Genomic DNA, 16,487 nt, shown 5'->3' with positions numbered 1-16,487 from the left:
AAAATGCACTGAGGTTTTAGTTGGGGTTTATGTAGCAAAGTTTGTGCAGCAACATCAAATCAAGTCCCATTGGCACAGAATCACTCGACATGTTTCAGAGAAACACAGGAAGAAGCCAATGAGTCCCAGTGCACTGCTCCTAAAAGAAGTCTACAAGAAACGTCCAGTGGACAGACAGCCTTCAATAGACCAGGCATTCATGCCAGTTAGGTGTATTTAAAACAAAGTTAATGTGAAATACCTGGTAAACTCCTGACAATCAGCCATTTCTTCCAGTTTATCTTGTGACGGAATAGTTGTGGCAACGTCTGAGATCTGCAGGTCTTCTGCTTTGATAATATTTTTCTCTTCTTCCTCCCTATTACTATTTTTTTCTTGTCTCTTCATGGCTTTTGACAAATCCTCCAAATCTTTTTCTATGGCCTGTTGAAATTAAGAAACATTTTGCATTAGACAACAAGACTGATTCCCCAGCCTTCCAAATATCTTAGTGGTGCAGCCTACTCAGATGCTAATTTGCATGTAGTATGAGATTGAAAGTCTCGCTAAAGAGAAAAAAAAAAGGCAATTCATTTACTGAAAATCATTTTGGATACATTGAGTATCATCAGTTCAACATACATACAATTAGTTGTCAGTTCTTTTTATATAAAAAGAAGGCAAGACATGACATGGCTCCTCGAAGTAATGCACTAAGACTGTTTTTAATCTACCCCCAATTAGCCTTTGAAGCTAACAGCAAATTGACTTCAATGCTCTAGTAAATGTCAGGACCAAAACATGTTTAAGCAACTTGTCTAAGCAGTGGGTAGAATAACATTAAATGGACACTCATTCTTGAAAAACACCGTCTAAAATTACTGTACTGGAAAACATCTAAGACAATTCAAAATCAGTGTCTGCAAGAAGAGATGCCGTAGCAAATTTCCTAAATCCAATACTCACAACAATTACCAAAAATCCCCCCTCTTCCAGTGTAGACAAGCCTTCATTTTATCCACATAACTTATCCTACTCAAATTGGTGTAAGTTTTTGCAGGCAAACTTATTTGCATTCATAAAAAAATTACCTTTGTCTGTATCCTTTCTACATCAGCAGTACTGCTTTCTGTTCTTCTCATTAAAAATTGTTAAAAATACCCTCTGTGATAATATTTTATGTCTAGGGATTATAGAGGAGTCTCGAACTACTTTAAAACACAACCATAATTCACATTTGTGCAATATTATTAATATTAGGGCTTATTCTTTCTTTTAATGTCAGATCGTTTCAGGGATCTGCAATTCCTTTCATTCCAGTAGAGGGCTGCGGCAAACAGTGTTATGGGACGGGAAACAAAATGCATTTTACATATTTTTGCAAAACATTGCAAAATGAAAGCAAATGAAAACCATCGAGGCCAGATCATAATCCCCCAAATAAACACAAAAAAAAATGCTGGCAATAAAAAAATAAAATACCTCAGGATGTTGTGGTATAGTGGAATCTTCATGGTTGGTGGCCTTTTTGTCATCTTTTTCAATTTCTAATTCTTCTCCTTCTAGTAATGGCACTTCTTTTTCATCAGAAGAATTCATGGGACTGTTAATATCTGTTGTTTCCTCCTCGCTGTTCTCAGTATCTACTTCTGATGGAGGAACACCCAGTTTATTCCCCAAGTCTGGCTCTGGAGCATCTTCCTTGTAGTTCTGTTCTGGTGAGCCCTTCTCCTGCAAAACTTCCGTCACTGCTTCAGAAGCAGCTTTGTCATTTCCAGTATCATAATCTTCAATACAAGGCTCAAGGTAAGCGTTCAAAACAGCCGATATGGGAACATTATAATGTGGATAATAAAAGAGATCGTGGGGTATAACAGATACTTTAGAAGAACTGGGTAGCACTTCAGGTGAAGACTCAGCTTCATCACAGCTGTCTGGGTCCTCTGAATTTTTAGGTACATCTGAGAGAGAGTCATCGGATATTTCATGCTCTGTAGGTAGTTCTTGACTTTTGATATTAGAATCATTCAGTGAACAATGGTTAGTTTCTATTGTCTCAAAGCCAGGTGATTGCTTTGTGTGTTCATTTTGTGGAATTTTCAGTATTTCCTCATTTAGAAGGTGAAGGACATACTTATGCGTGTCTTCTTGTTTTGAGGTATCTTCTGGTAAAATAATTGAACTCTGGGGTTTGCTCTCTTCTACTTTATTTATAGATTCATCTGTAAGTATACCTGAAGTCCAGGATAATGGACTCAAAGAAGAAGTATTGGCTGAAAGGCTCTTAGTTTCATTGTCATATTCAGTAGAGGTTTCTTTAGTTAATTCTTCAGAGTAGTCTTCAAAAGAGTCAACAGAATTTTTCTGATCTGTCAAAACAGCTGGAGAAAGGTCATTGTTCTGTTTCAGCGGATCATCAGATATGCCCCCTTCACCTGACATGAATTTGTCACTTAGAACCTCCCAAGAGGAATTGGATTCAAAACTGGTAGATCCTGTAATTCTCAGTGAGGTAGGCCTCTGAGGCTCCTCTTCAGATCCTTCCTGTGAATCACCGAACACTTGACTCAATTTCCCATTACACTTTTCAGGAACGGTTTCTGATGGGATTCTCTCAGGGGTGTCATGTATGTGAACCTTTGGAGGAGCAGGATGACTCCTTTCATGATTAACAGTATACATGTTTTCTTCACTTTTACTTAAAATCAGGATTTTGCTTTCCTTTTCTAAAGGTGTGTCTTTGATGTGCACATATGTGGACTCAATCGGAAGCTCCTTGTCAGGATCTGTAAAATCTTCCTGTAAGTGATGATACACCATTAAAAGACAAATCATACCTCAGATACCATTTTACTTTTCCCAAACACTACAGAAAGAATGACTACCTAGCCCATCAGCCCATTACCTTGTGCATGGCCAATTAATGACTCACTTATTTTCAAAGCAGGGAAACCAATTTGGCAAGTCAAGTGACTTGAACAAAGCTGCATGTCAAGAAGCCACTTGTACAGGAAGATTAGAATGCAGACAAGCATACTTCTCAGTTATTAATATATTCATGTCTCCCTGGTGCACCTGTGGATGCAACTGACTTGGCTTTTTCACACAATCACAAACCCTGGGAATAAAATAAATCTAATAAGTCTAATAAATCCGCTGTGAAATATATTAATATATTAGATTATTCCATTCCAACAGACTGTATTGAAAAAAAAATAAAAGTAGGCTTCTTTTTGTCCATTAAAATGCCCATGATTCTTAATGCCAACAAATCTTACTGCTCACATAATCTAATAACAATAATTACACTATTATAATAATTTTAATTCCAGTGACTTTCATAACGCACACCAATTTTCTAAGCTACAAGATACATCTCAACTGGAACCTTCAGTCAAGAAATGAAAGGAAATGCCTTTTGTGTAGGAACCATCATTTATGTGCATATACTCCAGCACAAAAACTTATCCAGATACTCAAGGGACACCAAGTCCCTTGGGGATCCTTTGACATCAAAAAGCCTATGTTGAACTAGGTTTGTCTGGAACTACAAGCAGCCTCCGGAACAGTTTTCCAGCTTCTGCAGATCGTTTCTGCAGATCATTTTCTTGGGACTTCCCATGTTCCTCAAATTTCCTGTCCCCTTTAATTTCTCTGTAAGTTTATCCTCTGTTTCTGCAAACATCCTTTGTCAATCCTTGACAGAGTCAGTCTCTGCTTGCTCCTCTATTATTTTATTTATGATAAAGACTGCATTAAAGTCCTGGTCCTTTAAGCTGCAATTTATTTCATACTTACAATGAGTGTTTCATTGACAAGATTCAGCCTCTGGTATTTTGTGTCTGATACCTGCCAAATACAGGTTGAGTGTGGCCCTCAAACTTGAGAAGTCAAAATGCAATTCAAAGTCCAATGAATCATCATAGATGAAGGGATAAATTTCAGCCTTATTTAAGACTAATATAGCAAAGTAGTAGACCCCTATGTAGCCAATTCTAACCTCTGGAAGTTATAATTTTATGTAAATGTTTAAAAGCACAGTTCTACGTAAAACGTTTTAACAATTGCCAATGAAAGCCTATTTGACTGGATTTAACAAAAATGTGAAAAATTAAATCTGAGTTTGTGGTTTATTTTAAATAGCTTAGAAAGAAACCTAGAGGATAAATACAGCAATATTTTACTTTACCAACTACACCAAAGCAGGTTAAAAAAATGACGTGACGTAGGAGTAAACACATACCCCTTCCAGCTCCGGAAAGTGTTCCAGAAATTGTGCCACGTACGTCACAATTGACTGTTCATCAGGGGATTCCACCATGATATCTATAGAGACAGACACAAGCGGCTTGAGTACACATGGCTTTAAAACGCTCTTGCAGAGGAACAGATCGTCAGACATTTATCCCGCCTTTATGACAAGACAAATAACAGCTACAAAAGCTTTTCTTTTTCTGACAGATAAGAGAAATACTTTTCCCTGTTGATGGTACTTGAAAGAGTTCTCAACATCTTACGTTGTCCTGTTTTCAAATACATACTAAATCCTGGTCAGGATCCCTTTTCATCCACCTTCATATTGTCATTCATGTTGTCACTAGACAGTGATCTTGTTGAGTGACTGCTCAGAGGTTTATTTTTAGCAGGATGGCCCAGTAGTCTAACAGGTGACCCATGGAAGCACAAATAGTCAATCTGTGCTTTCAATTAGAAAATCAAGGCCTAACACCTCTCTAGAAGAGTTGGGTAAAAAACACTGCAAGAAGCAGCTCCATTTATATACATATATGCTTATGTTTACATATATTTATATATATGTATGTTTATATATGCATTGTAAAAGAAAAACTGGGAGATGCAAATACATTCAAATAGGTATCTACCCATTTTCATGGCAGACTCGCATACATCATCCTGGAGTGATACTTAGTCTCTGCAGACTGTAGACATTATGAAATGGAGCTACTGCATTGAGACACCTCTCAGCACAACAGGGTGGTGATTAATGCCAGCTAGTAATGCAGATGTCACATAGCATCTAAACGTTAACCAGGAGCAATGGTAAGATCTCTGCCCCAAGGAGCTTACAAGTATGAGTGGAAGCTTACGGCTACAAACCAGTGACCAATTCATTTCTATTTTTCTTATCCGTCAGCCCAACACACTGATCACATCAACAGCCTAATCACTGGGAGGTTTTTGGAGGTATCATAATGCAATGTTCAAGAATTCATTATAGCCTGAATGTTACCCAACAAAGTTGATGTAGGCGTCTTACCTTCTGGTTCTAGGAGCCGAGGAACACCCAGCTTCTTTTGTGCTATGCTGAAAGCATCCTCCAGGTTTTCTCGAGATGATTTCTCCAGTGCTTGCTTCATATCTACCAAAGTAGAGTCTATTGCTTTTATGATAGCTAAGAAAGCGAGGCCACTCCTCCAACTGCTGGCAAAGTCCTGAACTGCAACTCCATACCTGAACAGAATTACATACAGTTTACATGAGTGGTTGTGTTACAAAATCCAAAGCAAAGACCTCATCATTCTCAAAGTTAAAAGTAAGGTTGCTGTGTTGCACAAGTCACATTTGAGATCTTCCTGGATTTCAAAATGCACAAAATACATCCATAAAGCAGAATTCACAAACTAGATTGCTGTGGCTAACAGCTGACATCAACCTGCTTGTAGGAAGTAGTTAATAAAAACAAAACCCTCAAGAACTCAGCGACCGCATTTAACACTCACAAAAACAAATGTCTCTGAGATTCCTGTTTCTGTTGCTCTCCAGCATTTTAATGCCATAGCTTGGGAAGACTGCCAACACTTAAGTATTTAAAAACATAAGCACAAACAATTCACAGCCCGTGTACTTCGCCTTCTATAGCAGAAAATTGTGTTTTGCCAAATGCAAATGGTGTCAGTATATGTATAAAGCACAAGTGTGTTAGATGCCTAAAGTTTTGGAGAAAAAAACAGCCATCAAACTTGCAATGAAACACAGACCCATAACAGAAAATTCTGCACAAGTCATGGGATAACAGGATTATAACAATGTTGTTATGTTTTTAATAGTGCAGTTGCAAGAACAATTTTCTCCTATTAGATGTTTTCAATTTGTACTCTTTGACTGGACTGAGAAGTCTACAGCTTTTACTTCTCTGGTCCTCACTTTCCTTGTACCACCTCCCTGTTAATGACAATATCAGCACTATTTTGGGACTACAGCTGTGCTCCCTCTACAGTCTGCACTAGCAGCAGTGATCTGCAGAACTCAATGGGACAAGTGTACCTGCACAACAAGCACCCTTAGCTTCACTGGAGACAACGATGGGATGATGTAGCCCACAGGACCAAGTATTTAAGATGCAAATTGGTATCTTCAACACTAAGCACAGAACACTTGTTCACAGGCACATTTGGACATATAAATCCATCAACAGACAAAAATGCCAAACATTCAGCTCTCCAACTTGTGTATGTTTGACCCATGCCCTCTTGAAAACTCTCTGACAGTCATCACTTCAGGTAACAATATATGTAAAATACACGCCAAGCATTTACATGTGCACTAGACGTCTTACACTCAGGTTTTTTAACCTGACAGTAACTCTGCCAGGTTAAAACATTACTAGACAAAATGCTTTGGCAAAAGACCTGCTCTTTTATTAAAGAGGAGAGAGAGGTGTTGAGCAACAGAAATGGACCTAAATGTTACACGTTTGAGCGAAGTGACTTAAGATTCACCTCCTTCCCCTCTTTAAATCTGAGGAAGAGGGACTCTGACAGGGGCTCTGTCCTTCAAGGCACTCTGCAGCACACAGAGAAGCTCCCACATGGCTTCTGCTTGATTTAAAAGGCTGTTGCTAAAGCCTTTCAATATATTTATTTTTTCAGTTCACCCGTTGCTTATGCCTACCCTTTAATTAGCATGATATATCAAACAGACTGCACAAAAGCCAGGGGGTCAGGGGAGGAGGGAATGACGCTGTTTTCAACAGTGCCAAGCAGATTAGTGCAAGTTAACATTTAACGCTCAAATCATGAAGCCAGCGATGCAGACGGCTTCAAGGTCAGACGGCTGCTGTAGCCACATGGCCATAGTGACAAAAGCCCTGCAGAGACCTTGTGCCTGCAAACTTCAAAAGCAGAAGCAGCCACAGCACATGATAATACACAAGCAGGGTGGGAGAGTGAAGAGATTCAGCTTCAAAAGTGCAGGTGGCAAAACATGGTTTTCCACAAGTTAGCTTACTTTCTGGTTTTCCTCTGAACCCAGATTAAAAGGGCTCTGATGGCTTTCCGCTGGTCCTTCACGGTAATCGACATGTTCCTCTCCACGCTGGGAGTGCTGGGGTGGGACGTGTCTGACTCAGGACCGCTGGGACCAGAGGACAGGCTGGAGGAGGAGGAGTTCCTGTTGAGGTTGCCTGTCAGCTCCTTAATCTGTAATAAAAGGTGGAACACGCAGTGTTCCGTTTAACATGCAGAACTCAGCGCTTGTTTTCTCTCAGATTTTAAAGATAACTGCGCTGTAACTGAATTTTAAGAGGTAATTAACTTTAGGCCTGTCCATTATAACTCCTGACTTGTATTGCACGGGTGTGACAGGCAGCAGCAGCAGCCCAGTGGTGACCCCAGGAAACAGGCAGGGCGAGGTGTCAGTTCAGGCTGAACTGAGCAAATTCATGTTAAACGAAAAGCAAAGATATGTGTCCTTGATAGACAAGTCAGTTTAACTGAAATTGTTCTCTTCACAGGACTTCCTTCAGTTGCAGCAGCACTCCTGTCCTGGTCAGCACTGGTATTTGAGTCCAGGTTATCCACCCTGTCGCTCTTTGGTCCTTCATTCCTACTGCTGCCAGGCTGACGGGTTCTGTCACAGCCTGTGAGTCTGGCTGGCCAGGCTGATGCTGTGCAACACTGCTCAGTGTGATGAGCTCAGCCAGGGACAGCAACCCCAGCGCAACTTCGAGATTAGTTTTTAAACCTACAGCCATTTTTGAAATGAGCTCAAGAGAATGAAGGAGCCTCCCAGTCTTACGAGAGCTGCGTAAGCCTCCCTCCATCTCTCTCTGTTCATTAGAATTTGGTATTGTCTAGACGTGCGTTTTCAAAATAGGTGTAGATTAGGGAGCAGTTTTAAACTAAGCCTGGACTAAATCAATTTTCAGGTTCAAAACAGTTTTATCAGTTCCAGGCCCTCCAAGATCTTTCATTTGGCCCTCTACATCAGTTGTGAATTTTTGCCATGTTGAGTAAGTCTCTGGAGATCAGTGATTCTACATGGAATTTCCCACCACATTGGATCAAATCCAGAAAAGGCGATTGAAAATAAACTGTGACCTGGAACCAAACCCAAGATGTTGTTTCACATCCAAGGAATCTGGAGTAGAACCCTGAGAAGGCACAGGAGAGAAGGGAAAGTAGTAATCTGAAGCTCTAATTTCGATCCAAGTCAAACGAGGGCTTAAATTGTCTTCTATTATGCCAAAATAGGTCCAATGAAGTAAAATGAAAGCAGCTGCACAGCTGCATGTATAAAATTAGCGTATATTAGGAGGGAAAAGATCAGGTTTAGCATGTTTAATTATGCTCTTTAGGTTTAAAAATCAGCATTCAGCTGGAATAGATTGATACCATGAAGATTGTTCACTTATGATTAAAGTATTCACATTTTATTACCTGAAAAAACAAGATTATATTCCATATTAATCCAAGTACCAGAGAGGAATTTCCATCTGCTATTTCTGCTGCATCGATGCTAACAAGCTTTACCTGTAGAAGAGATAATAAATTCAGAGCTGAACTCAAAGAAGCAAGGTAAATGCAAACAATGCACTGAGACTAGGGGATATGTCCAGAACACTTCTGCTACTGACTGGCCAGCCAAAAAGCAAGACTGAGATCTTTTGGTAATGACAATTTGCCCTGGTCACAACCACCCTGCTCATGGAACTCATCTCAAGCCCCCAGCACAGTCTACAGAACAGACGTGAGCCTGGTGCTACATCTTCAAAACTACAAATATATTTCCTCCATACAAAAATAAAACAAGATAATGCTCCCTCCACTGGATCGTATTCTCAAAGAGTAGAGTCAATGCTCATACAAAAAATTAAAATCCTGATAAGATCTGCTTACTTCTGTTTTGCTATACATCTCTTTTCTCCTTGCTTATCTCACCTCTCACAGCTTGCCACAGAGTTCTGATTAAATCATTTAGCAAAGGATAGGGTTGCCTAATCCAGGCAAACTCTAGACTTTCCCACACTGAGGTTTCTTCCACCTGATAACATCAGGATGTTATTCTCCTAGACAACTCAGACTTGGTTTTGGCAAAGGTCATGGAGGAGGGAGGAAGCAAGGAAGCTGCCAGCACTGCACATGGCACTCAGAGCGATTTAAAGCCCAGTATACAGCCCATTTATCACTGAGAAATCCTGTACATGATGAATTATTTAGCAGTGCTTTCCCTGCTGCCCCAGTTCCACGGAAGCGTTTGCTGACGGGTTCCACCCACTGTGGCTTAATATCTAACCCTGAAGCTCTTGGCAGCCAAGGCATTTTGCCAACACTTTCATCACCACCCTTCACTAACCGGTTTGGTTAAACTGAAAAAAGGAAAGCAAAGTAACTTTTTATCTAGTGGTTCGCACAACAGTTTTCAGTCTTAGCGAGAAGACACCTCTAGCTGTCGTATTTCAAGGCTCAGATTTCTTGCTAGCTCCAAGGTATTTGGCACAGGAAAACCGTTAAGACATAGTACATTTTAATAGCAGTTTCTCCAAAATGGGGAGCAAGTGGCATTTATCATGAGACTGCTCTTGGTGTCAGCTCTGTCCTCTTAGTGCTGCTTATGTTTGTCACCCAGCACAGCAGAGATAACCAGCTAGAAGATACTGGCTGCTTATTCTTAAGGATACAATAAATCCATAAAAAAGTAGGTGTCATAGCACTACTAATAAAAAGGCCACCTGTGTCCAAGCCTCCCCCTTCCTGGCCTTGCTCACTGACGTTCTAGGTTGTCCCATAGTGAGCTCCTGGCAACCAGATACACTTCAGCTACAGCCCTGCAACACGCTGATATCAACAGAGAGAAAAAACTTCATCTGCCAGTAGGTCTTAGCTGGATTTGGGTAAAAACCACCAACTGGGAAACTGTTAAGAAATCTGAGAACTTGCAAAATATTTTGTAGCAGTTCTAAAGCAGGACATGTAGACATATACATTTAGGGCCAGAGCAGCCCTACTGGTGGAGTTGCCAAAAGGAGACTGGGAACACCTGGAAGTTACTGGACAACTTGACCTTTCACATCCCTGTCCTGGGGAAAATGACGAAGGAGGTTAAACCTCCCACATCTATCAGGTTGTAAGAGATCTGCTAAGGCCTCACATCATGCTCATTCCTGCGCTGGGGCTGCAGGGACTCTCCTGCGTGGCTCACACTGATGCTGGATCTCTGAAGCCAGAGGGAAACTCATTGCAGGGAAGCAGCAAAGTGGCATCAGTTGCTGTTGTGCCATTCTATGCCAGGCAGGGTTTTGCCCCTGTGCACACACCAGATCCCTCCTCACCCATGAAGTTTAAACTCTATAGAATACTTGCACCTGGAGTCAACAGGATCATCAATTACATTTTCTTCCCAGGAGTATACTGGAGAAGTTGCAAAACTTTATTGCAGATACTAGATAAAAAGATCTTTCAGTACTGCAAGAATGCTGCAGTCTTTTGTGGGACGTGGTCTGATATTAGTTTTCTCTTTTTGAGAGATCTGGGTATGCCAGGTGTATGAGCTGTGATATGGCTCTGACTTCTCTTGATACCATTGCTTCCCAACACTTTTCAAGAGCAGAGGGTTTTCAAGACAGAAGTGGTATCCATAGGGCTTTGGAATAAAGCCTTAACAGGAGAAATCAAAAAAGAAAAACAGGATTGAACCATTTCAGGCTACAAGGTCTGATCTTGCTTGGTCTCTTACAGCTTGAGGAACTGATGTTGCAGTAGTGCCACACTGACTATGAGGGAAGCTATGTCCTTGTAAGGTTTTGATTCCTGTAATTATGCATTTATGTCATGTACCCAGATTTAATTTTCTTTTGCCAGATCAGCTGCTGCAGTAGTTTACTGGATAAATATATGATTTGTAATACTGAAAGTATTTCTGATGAAAGAAGGTCATCTATCTTCAGCGTAACTGAAGTAATGCCACTAAGGCACAGTTCATAAAGATTACTTGCATTTCTTTTTTATTTTCTTTTAATATTGGGCTCCTGATCCTATGATCCTGTTGAACTTTTACATTATGAAATGAACAAATAATCCTTGTTTTAGACTCCATAGGTGTTCTTGTTGTGCTTTTCAGCCTTGCTGCTAAGTCACAGAGCCTGTAAGCAGTGCATTGCTCTTATGTATATGTAGCGCATCAGACTAAACACAATTACAACAATTACAATTTGCAATATACATCAAGAGAAGGTATTCAGACCAGCCTTCGAAAATACTCACATTACTGTCCTCCAAGAACTTAAGTGCTTTGGCTATGTTGTTCAAACGAAAAATGCGATGAGTTGAAGATTTGTATTCGTGCATCTAGAAAAAATAAGAGACATGCTGTTTTCAAAAATGGTCCAATTATTCACCACTTCATACGAAGCTTAAAAAACCTACAGATACAGAGGCAAAATAAAGCTAAGGAAATCTTGCCATCTTTTCTGATTAGTACAGTGTTCCAACTACATGATCTGCCCTTGCTGTGCAAAACAGGGTTCACAACGAGCTTTCCTGCTCTCCAGGTATTATCACTCTCGTGGAACTGCCACGTTGATTATTTGTGTAATCACTCCCCAACCACATTCAGTCACAGGATCAAATTTACTTGAAAATTTGTAATAATAGATTTTTTCTTCCCTTGAATTAAATTAAATAATCCTAATTAGGAAGCATGAGCAGTTTTCATAGCAGGCACAGGCAGGTGGGAGGCAGAAGCTTTCATTTGGACAGAAATAAAACAGATCTGTTGCATGCCTGTCTCCCCGCAATGCCACTTTGGCACACTGCTTTTAACACACGTGAGCCCAAACACTTAACTGCCAGCACAAGAAGTTCAGCCAGCTGATCCTTCCTCCTTCCTCACCCTCCTCCCTGAACTGCCAGGGCACACCCGGGGTTTGCCACCATGGGTTTTCCCCTTCCCAGACTGGCTCTCATTGCAATCTGTGTAAATGCACACAGAGACACTGCTGCTCCTGCTACAGCTCCCCAAAACTGCAAGAATGTTAAAAATCAGGCGGTTCTGAGTGTGTGACCACCGTGGCCATTCATGCTGCAGTATGGAGATGGTTCTGTCACTGCAGAGAATCACCAGGTGACTGCGAGTGTGTCTGCGGTGGTGCAACGGCTGCACAACAGGTCACTCTTCTTATCCAAGTGTGACACCCACACAGAATAGCATCCTTGCTGACAAGATTGATGTAGAAAGAAAACATTAAATCAAATGTAATTTCTCATTTATATTTACACTGGGTGTTTCCATTTTTGGTAAGTGGAACTTTATGCAGCTTTTACAAACAAAAGAAGGGAGAAATAGATTCTGATAAGTGAAACTTTGTGCTTCTGATTTAGGCCATATCAGTAACACTAACGAAACCTAAACCAGGATACCAGACCTAAACTCACAACTACAGCCACCGCCAGCAGATCTATTATGTGTCATAATGATCTTAGACATGTAGAAACATTATTTATGGATTAAAAAATAATACTGCAAATATATCTTTTGTTGGTAATGTGACTTAGGTGATCTCCAAACAGAATATGTGAGCATTAATGTATTGAAATGTTAAAAAACCTGAGGGGTAAGAACATTTACACTGATCACACACCATTTACAGCTCATTGTTATATATTTCCTTGAAATGTAAGTTACAACTCAGGACACCAGCCTGTAACATAAGGAAATCACAACGAAGTTGCTGTCATGCTTATTACTACACCCAAGACACAGGACCAAATTCACCATACTCTCTGGATGTCCATACATTGTTGCTCGTAACATACAGAGCTCCACACCTATGGAGGTTTCTTCCTCTTGTATACATACCAGCTTTTGTCCTGACAGGACTTCCAGCAGGGCCATCAAGATTTTGCCATCTTGTATATCAACAAACAAGTCCTTCACTTTCAGAGGAGGCTTGCACTGTGAAGAAAAGAAACCAGGTATCTTCTAAAGAGTACTGCTTGGTACATCACCATGATTTCAGAGAGTAAGAAGGAGAATTTTACAAGACAGATATTAGAAATAACTCTAAGCCTGCAGGAAGGGCAGACTATTCTTCACATTGGTGACAATTCCGTCCTAGGAGTGTCTGAGCTGAAACTGAGATATAGTGCTCATGTAATTGAGATCAGACAATGACTTATTCCAGATTTCTCACACCAGAATCCCACCCTAACGACTCTGCCTAGGAAGTGACCACCCAAGGGCTGGGTGCTGATCCCTCAGTCTAAGACAATTCCAGCAGAAGCAAATCTCACTTTTTGCTGAAATAAGCCTGTGACCCAGGTGGCCACCATGTCCTGTCTCTCTGTAAAGTTTCTGGTGGTGCCATTCTGTTCCCCAGTGTTTTCTAAGTACTTTAAATAGCAGCTTCTTGTATTGTGTCTCTCTCTTCTCAGCAAACTCCTCCAAAGGGATCTATCTCCTCGCTTCACTGAGGTGTCTGATGACGTGTGTAATATGAGGCACACCGCCAAGTTGGCTCAGCCCTTAGGGGCAGTCTCGGCTGCTGCAATTACGCTCTGTTCAGTTGTCACTCACTCACATATCCCCGAAGAGCCAGATCTTTTTATCTTTGGTTGTGCAATGCACTACTGCTCAGTTAAGCACTGCTTCTGGTAAACTGGGACCGTACATTTTCTTTACTAGTCTTCAGTCAAGACTACTAAACAATGTTCCACATTGAAAGAAAGCAAAGTACTGTTCATTTCAAAATTAAATTACCTACCTGAAATCCTCAAACCCAAACCTTTTTTATTCTTTCAGTACGTAAGACAAGAACAACCAGAACTCAGAAGATGTAGACGGCTCCCTATTACCCCGTGATGGACCAGCAAAGCCAGCTCCTCTCAAAAGATGACCCAAATGGGATGGTCTGCTCCAAAAGGGGACACACCACACCATAACTTGCCTGAAGAAGTACAAGAAGAAGACTTCACTGCTGCCACAAAAGAAAGAAGCTACTCTGCAAGAAGTGCTGCTTTTTTGAGATAAAAGCAGAAGCCACCTTCCTCAGTGGGTGTCCTCAGGGAATTAGAGAATGTCCACCTGTAATTAGAGAGAGCTTTAGGGAAGCTCTCACTATTTACATGGGTATGTTTATTATGCCTCTTCCAGGAAAAACATAAATACAGCAGCAGACTTTTGACCTTGCTTCAGAAAAGCAATTTTTTTTTGGTGAATCAGGGAGTAAAAAAATTTGTATGCACTCCAGAGAAAACAGTTTTACCTGCCCACAGTTTCTAAGACTTCGTATGCTCAGCACAGCAGAATTAACAGCACCCTACAGCCTTTTGCATGATCTAATTCCTTCTGTAAATCAAAGACCTCTCCACAGTCACATATTTGACAATCACTTTACCAAAATTGCAGTTAGTTTAAAGCCCTAGAGTCTGATTCACAAAGGAATTGCCTAACACTGTCTTTATTCTGAGGGACCTTTGGGAGCAATTGCTAGTCAAAACACTTCCAACTAGCCTTACGCTGCTTTTCCAGTGAGATTTAAGTGTCCCTTTATTCCTTCAGCAACACTCACTGCAGAGCAGTGGACTTAAGCCTTTCTTCTAAAACCCCTTTACTACGTCTGACATTCGATCACCTCCCAAGAACAACATGAGCTAGACTGAGAGCCATCTTGTAGCTCAAACTTAGTCCCAGTCTGTACTTCATGAAATTTAGCCACAGGTACTAAAAGCACTGTGAAGCTCAAACTCCAGTCCGAGTTAGGACTTTGTCTAGATTGGGAATCTGGTCTCAGCCCTTGGTCCTCCACTAAGCATTGCTGCTGTCTCGGTATTTTTTTTGTCTTTTCATCCTCAACAGCAGGAAAATCGTCTGGATGGCAGACTACTTAGGAGAGCTAGTACTTGTCTGCTATCAATAATAACAGTAAATTCGGTTTAATAGACATATTATGGTGTGATAAAGGAACAATTACATCTTAAAAATATGAAGTGATGTCCAAAAGTTAGTTCTGTAATATAAGTAGATATGTAAAGATCCCATCATATAGCCCCCCACCCCCAACATGACTGACACAGAAGTAATGTTGCCCATCTGCAGATCTGGGATGAAGCCAGGTCCTGAAGAACATCTGTCTTTGGCCATGATGCCTCAGACGTTCAAACTTCCAGTCCAGGGAAGAACACAAACATTGTCACCTCAGAGCAGCCTAAACCACATGTGATGTGGGAAAATTCTGTGGGAAAATTCTAGCCTCGTGGTAACAGTCACTAGTCCTGAAGACTTAAATGCACTTGAGATGAACTAAAGCCAGCCAAGTACTTGTTGCACCTGAAAAGCAATTTTCATTTACCCAGAAACAAGCTTTCAGCTTCCCCTCATTCTCCTCCAAGCCTCCCCATATGCACAGAAGTCAACTTTGCTTCCAAATTCCAACTATCTTAAAGGGAATTAACTGCATTCTGTCTACTGTTGTGTCCTTGGATCTCAATATCAAGACCGTCAGTCTTACCTTTCCTAAATGTAGGTTTATCCATCTGGTAAAGGTCCTCTTCTGTACATTTTCCCGTTCCACTGGAAATATCAAAAACAAAAAACAGCACTTAAGTTTCCAGAAGAGGGGAAGCTGGTAGGAAATTTCAAAAAGTGATGTGCCAAAAAGCTGGAATACATGAGAGGCCTGTAAATAAAATCAATATGTTCCAAATCAGCAGATATAAGGTAGAGCTGTGGTGTTTCATTCAGTTTCTTTGCCCAGACATGAGCTATACACTTGTAGATGTGTTCTAAAGAACACAGGAAGAATCTCACTTAGTTTTGCAATCTTCAGTGTAGCTTTAGAGAGGTGGATATTTACATGTTGTGCACAGCTCCCCAGTGATGTTTGAGCAGCCAGCTTGACCCTTCTGTGTCAATTTATAGGATTATTGCTCTGACACCCTCATGCAAATTGGGCTGGCGTGGATTCCAATGTACTTACTTGCATGCACAAGGAACAGGAGGACTGCATTAGCCAGCACAACAATTCTGTCTTCATTCTTATGAATGGAAAAGCCTCATCAGATCTCATCGTCCCAAACTCTTAACTAGTGCACTTAAAATGAAAATTCCAAGTCCCTAAACTGAAGAATGATTTTATTTATATTGCAATAAGATGAAGAGTGCTTGATCCTTGCCAGAAGTGCTGCATGCTGGGTGCTGTACAAACAGTTCTTGGGCTGGTTGAGGAGTTTTTAATCACATCAGCCATTTCCAGAATCCATTTCCACAGTGAA

At 40.8% G+C, this 16,487-nt stretch overlaps 1 protein-coding gene across 2 annotated transcripts in view; it reads right to left on the bottom strand.

Moving 5' to 3' along the window:
• Nucleotides 1-16,487, bottom strand: part of CLMN (calmin) — a 74,827-nt gene that overhangs the window by 7,693 nt on the left and 50,647 nt on the right. Inside the window, exons 2-10 of one of the 2 annotated variants that reach the window (XM_065063571.1) lie at nt 15,725-15,786; nt 13,075-13,170; nt 11,481-11,564; nt 8,658-8,750; nt 7,228-7,418; nt 5,258-5,451; nt 4,223-4,305; nt 1,462-2,778; nt 242-423 (exon numbers count right to left, since the gene is read on the bottom strand). In XM_065063571.1, coding sequence (XP_064919643.1) covers nt 242-423; nt 1,462-2,778; nt 4,223-4,305; nt 5,258-5,451; nt 7,228-7,418; nt 8,658-8,750; nt 11,481-11,564; nt 13,075-13,170; nt 15,725-15,786 — 2,302 coding nt within the window. Of the gene's footprint in view, nt 1-241; nt 424-1,461; nt 2,779-4,222; nt 4,306-5,257; nt 5,452-7,227; nt 7,419-8,657; nt 8,751-11,480; nt 11,565-13,074; nt 13,171-13,978; nt 14,004-15,724; nt 15,787-16,487 lie in introns of those variants that run through there. The other variant, XM_065063572.1, reaches the window with a different exon arrangement.

This window comes from Columba livia, chromosome 5 (genome assembly GCF_036013475.1).
Source record: "Columba livia isolate bColLiv1 breed racing homer chromosome 5, bColLiv1.pat.W.v2, whole genome shotgun sequence".
In the NCBI taxonomy this organism is placed as follows: Eukaryota; Metazoa; Chordata; class Aves; order Columbiformes; family Columbidae; genus Columba; species Columba livia.
This window is presented reverse-complemented; position numbering and strand designations above follow the sequence as displayed.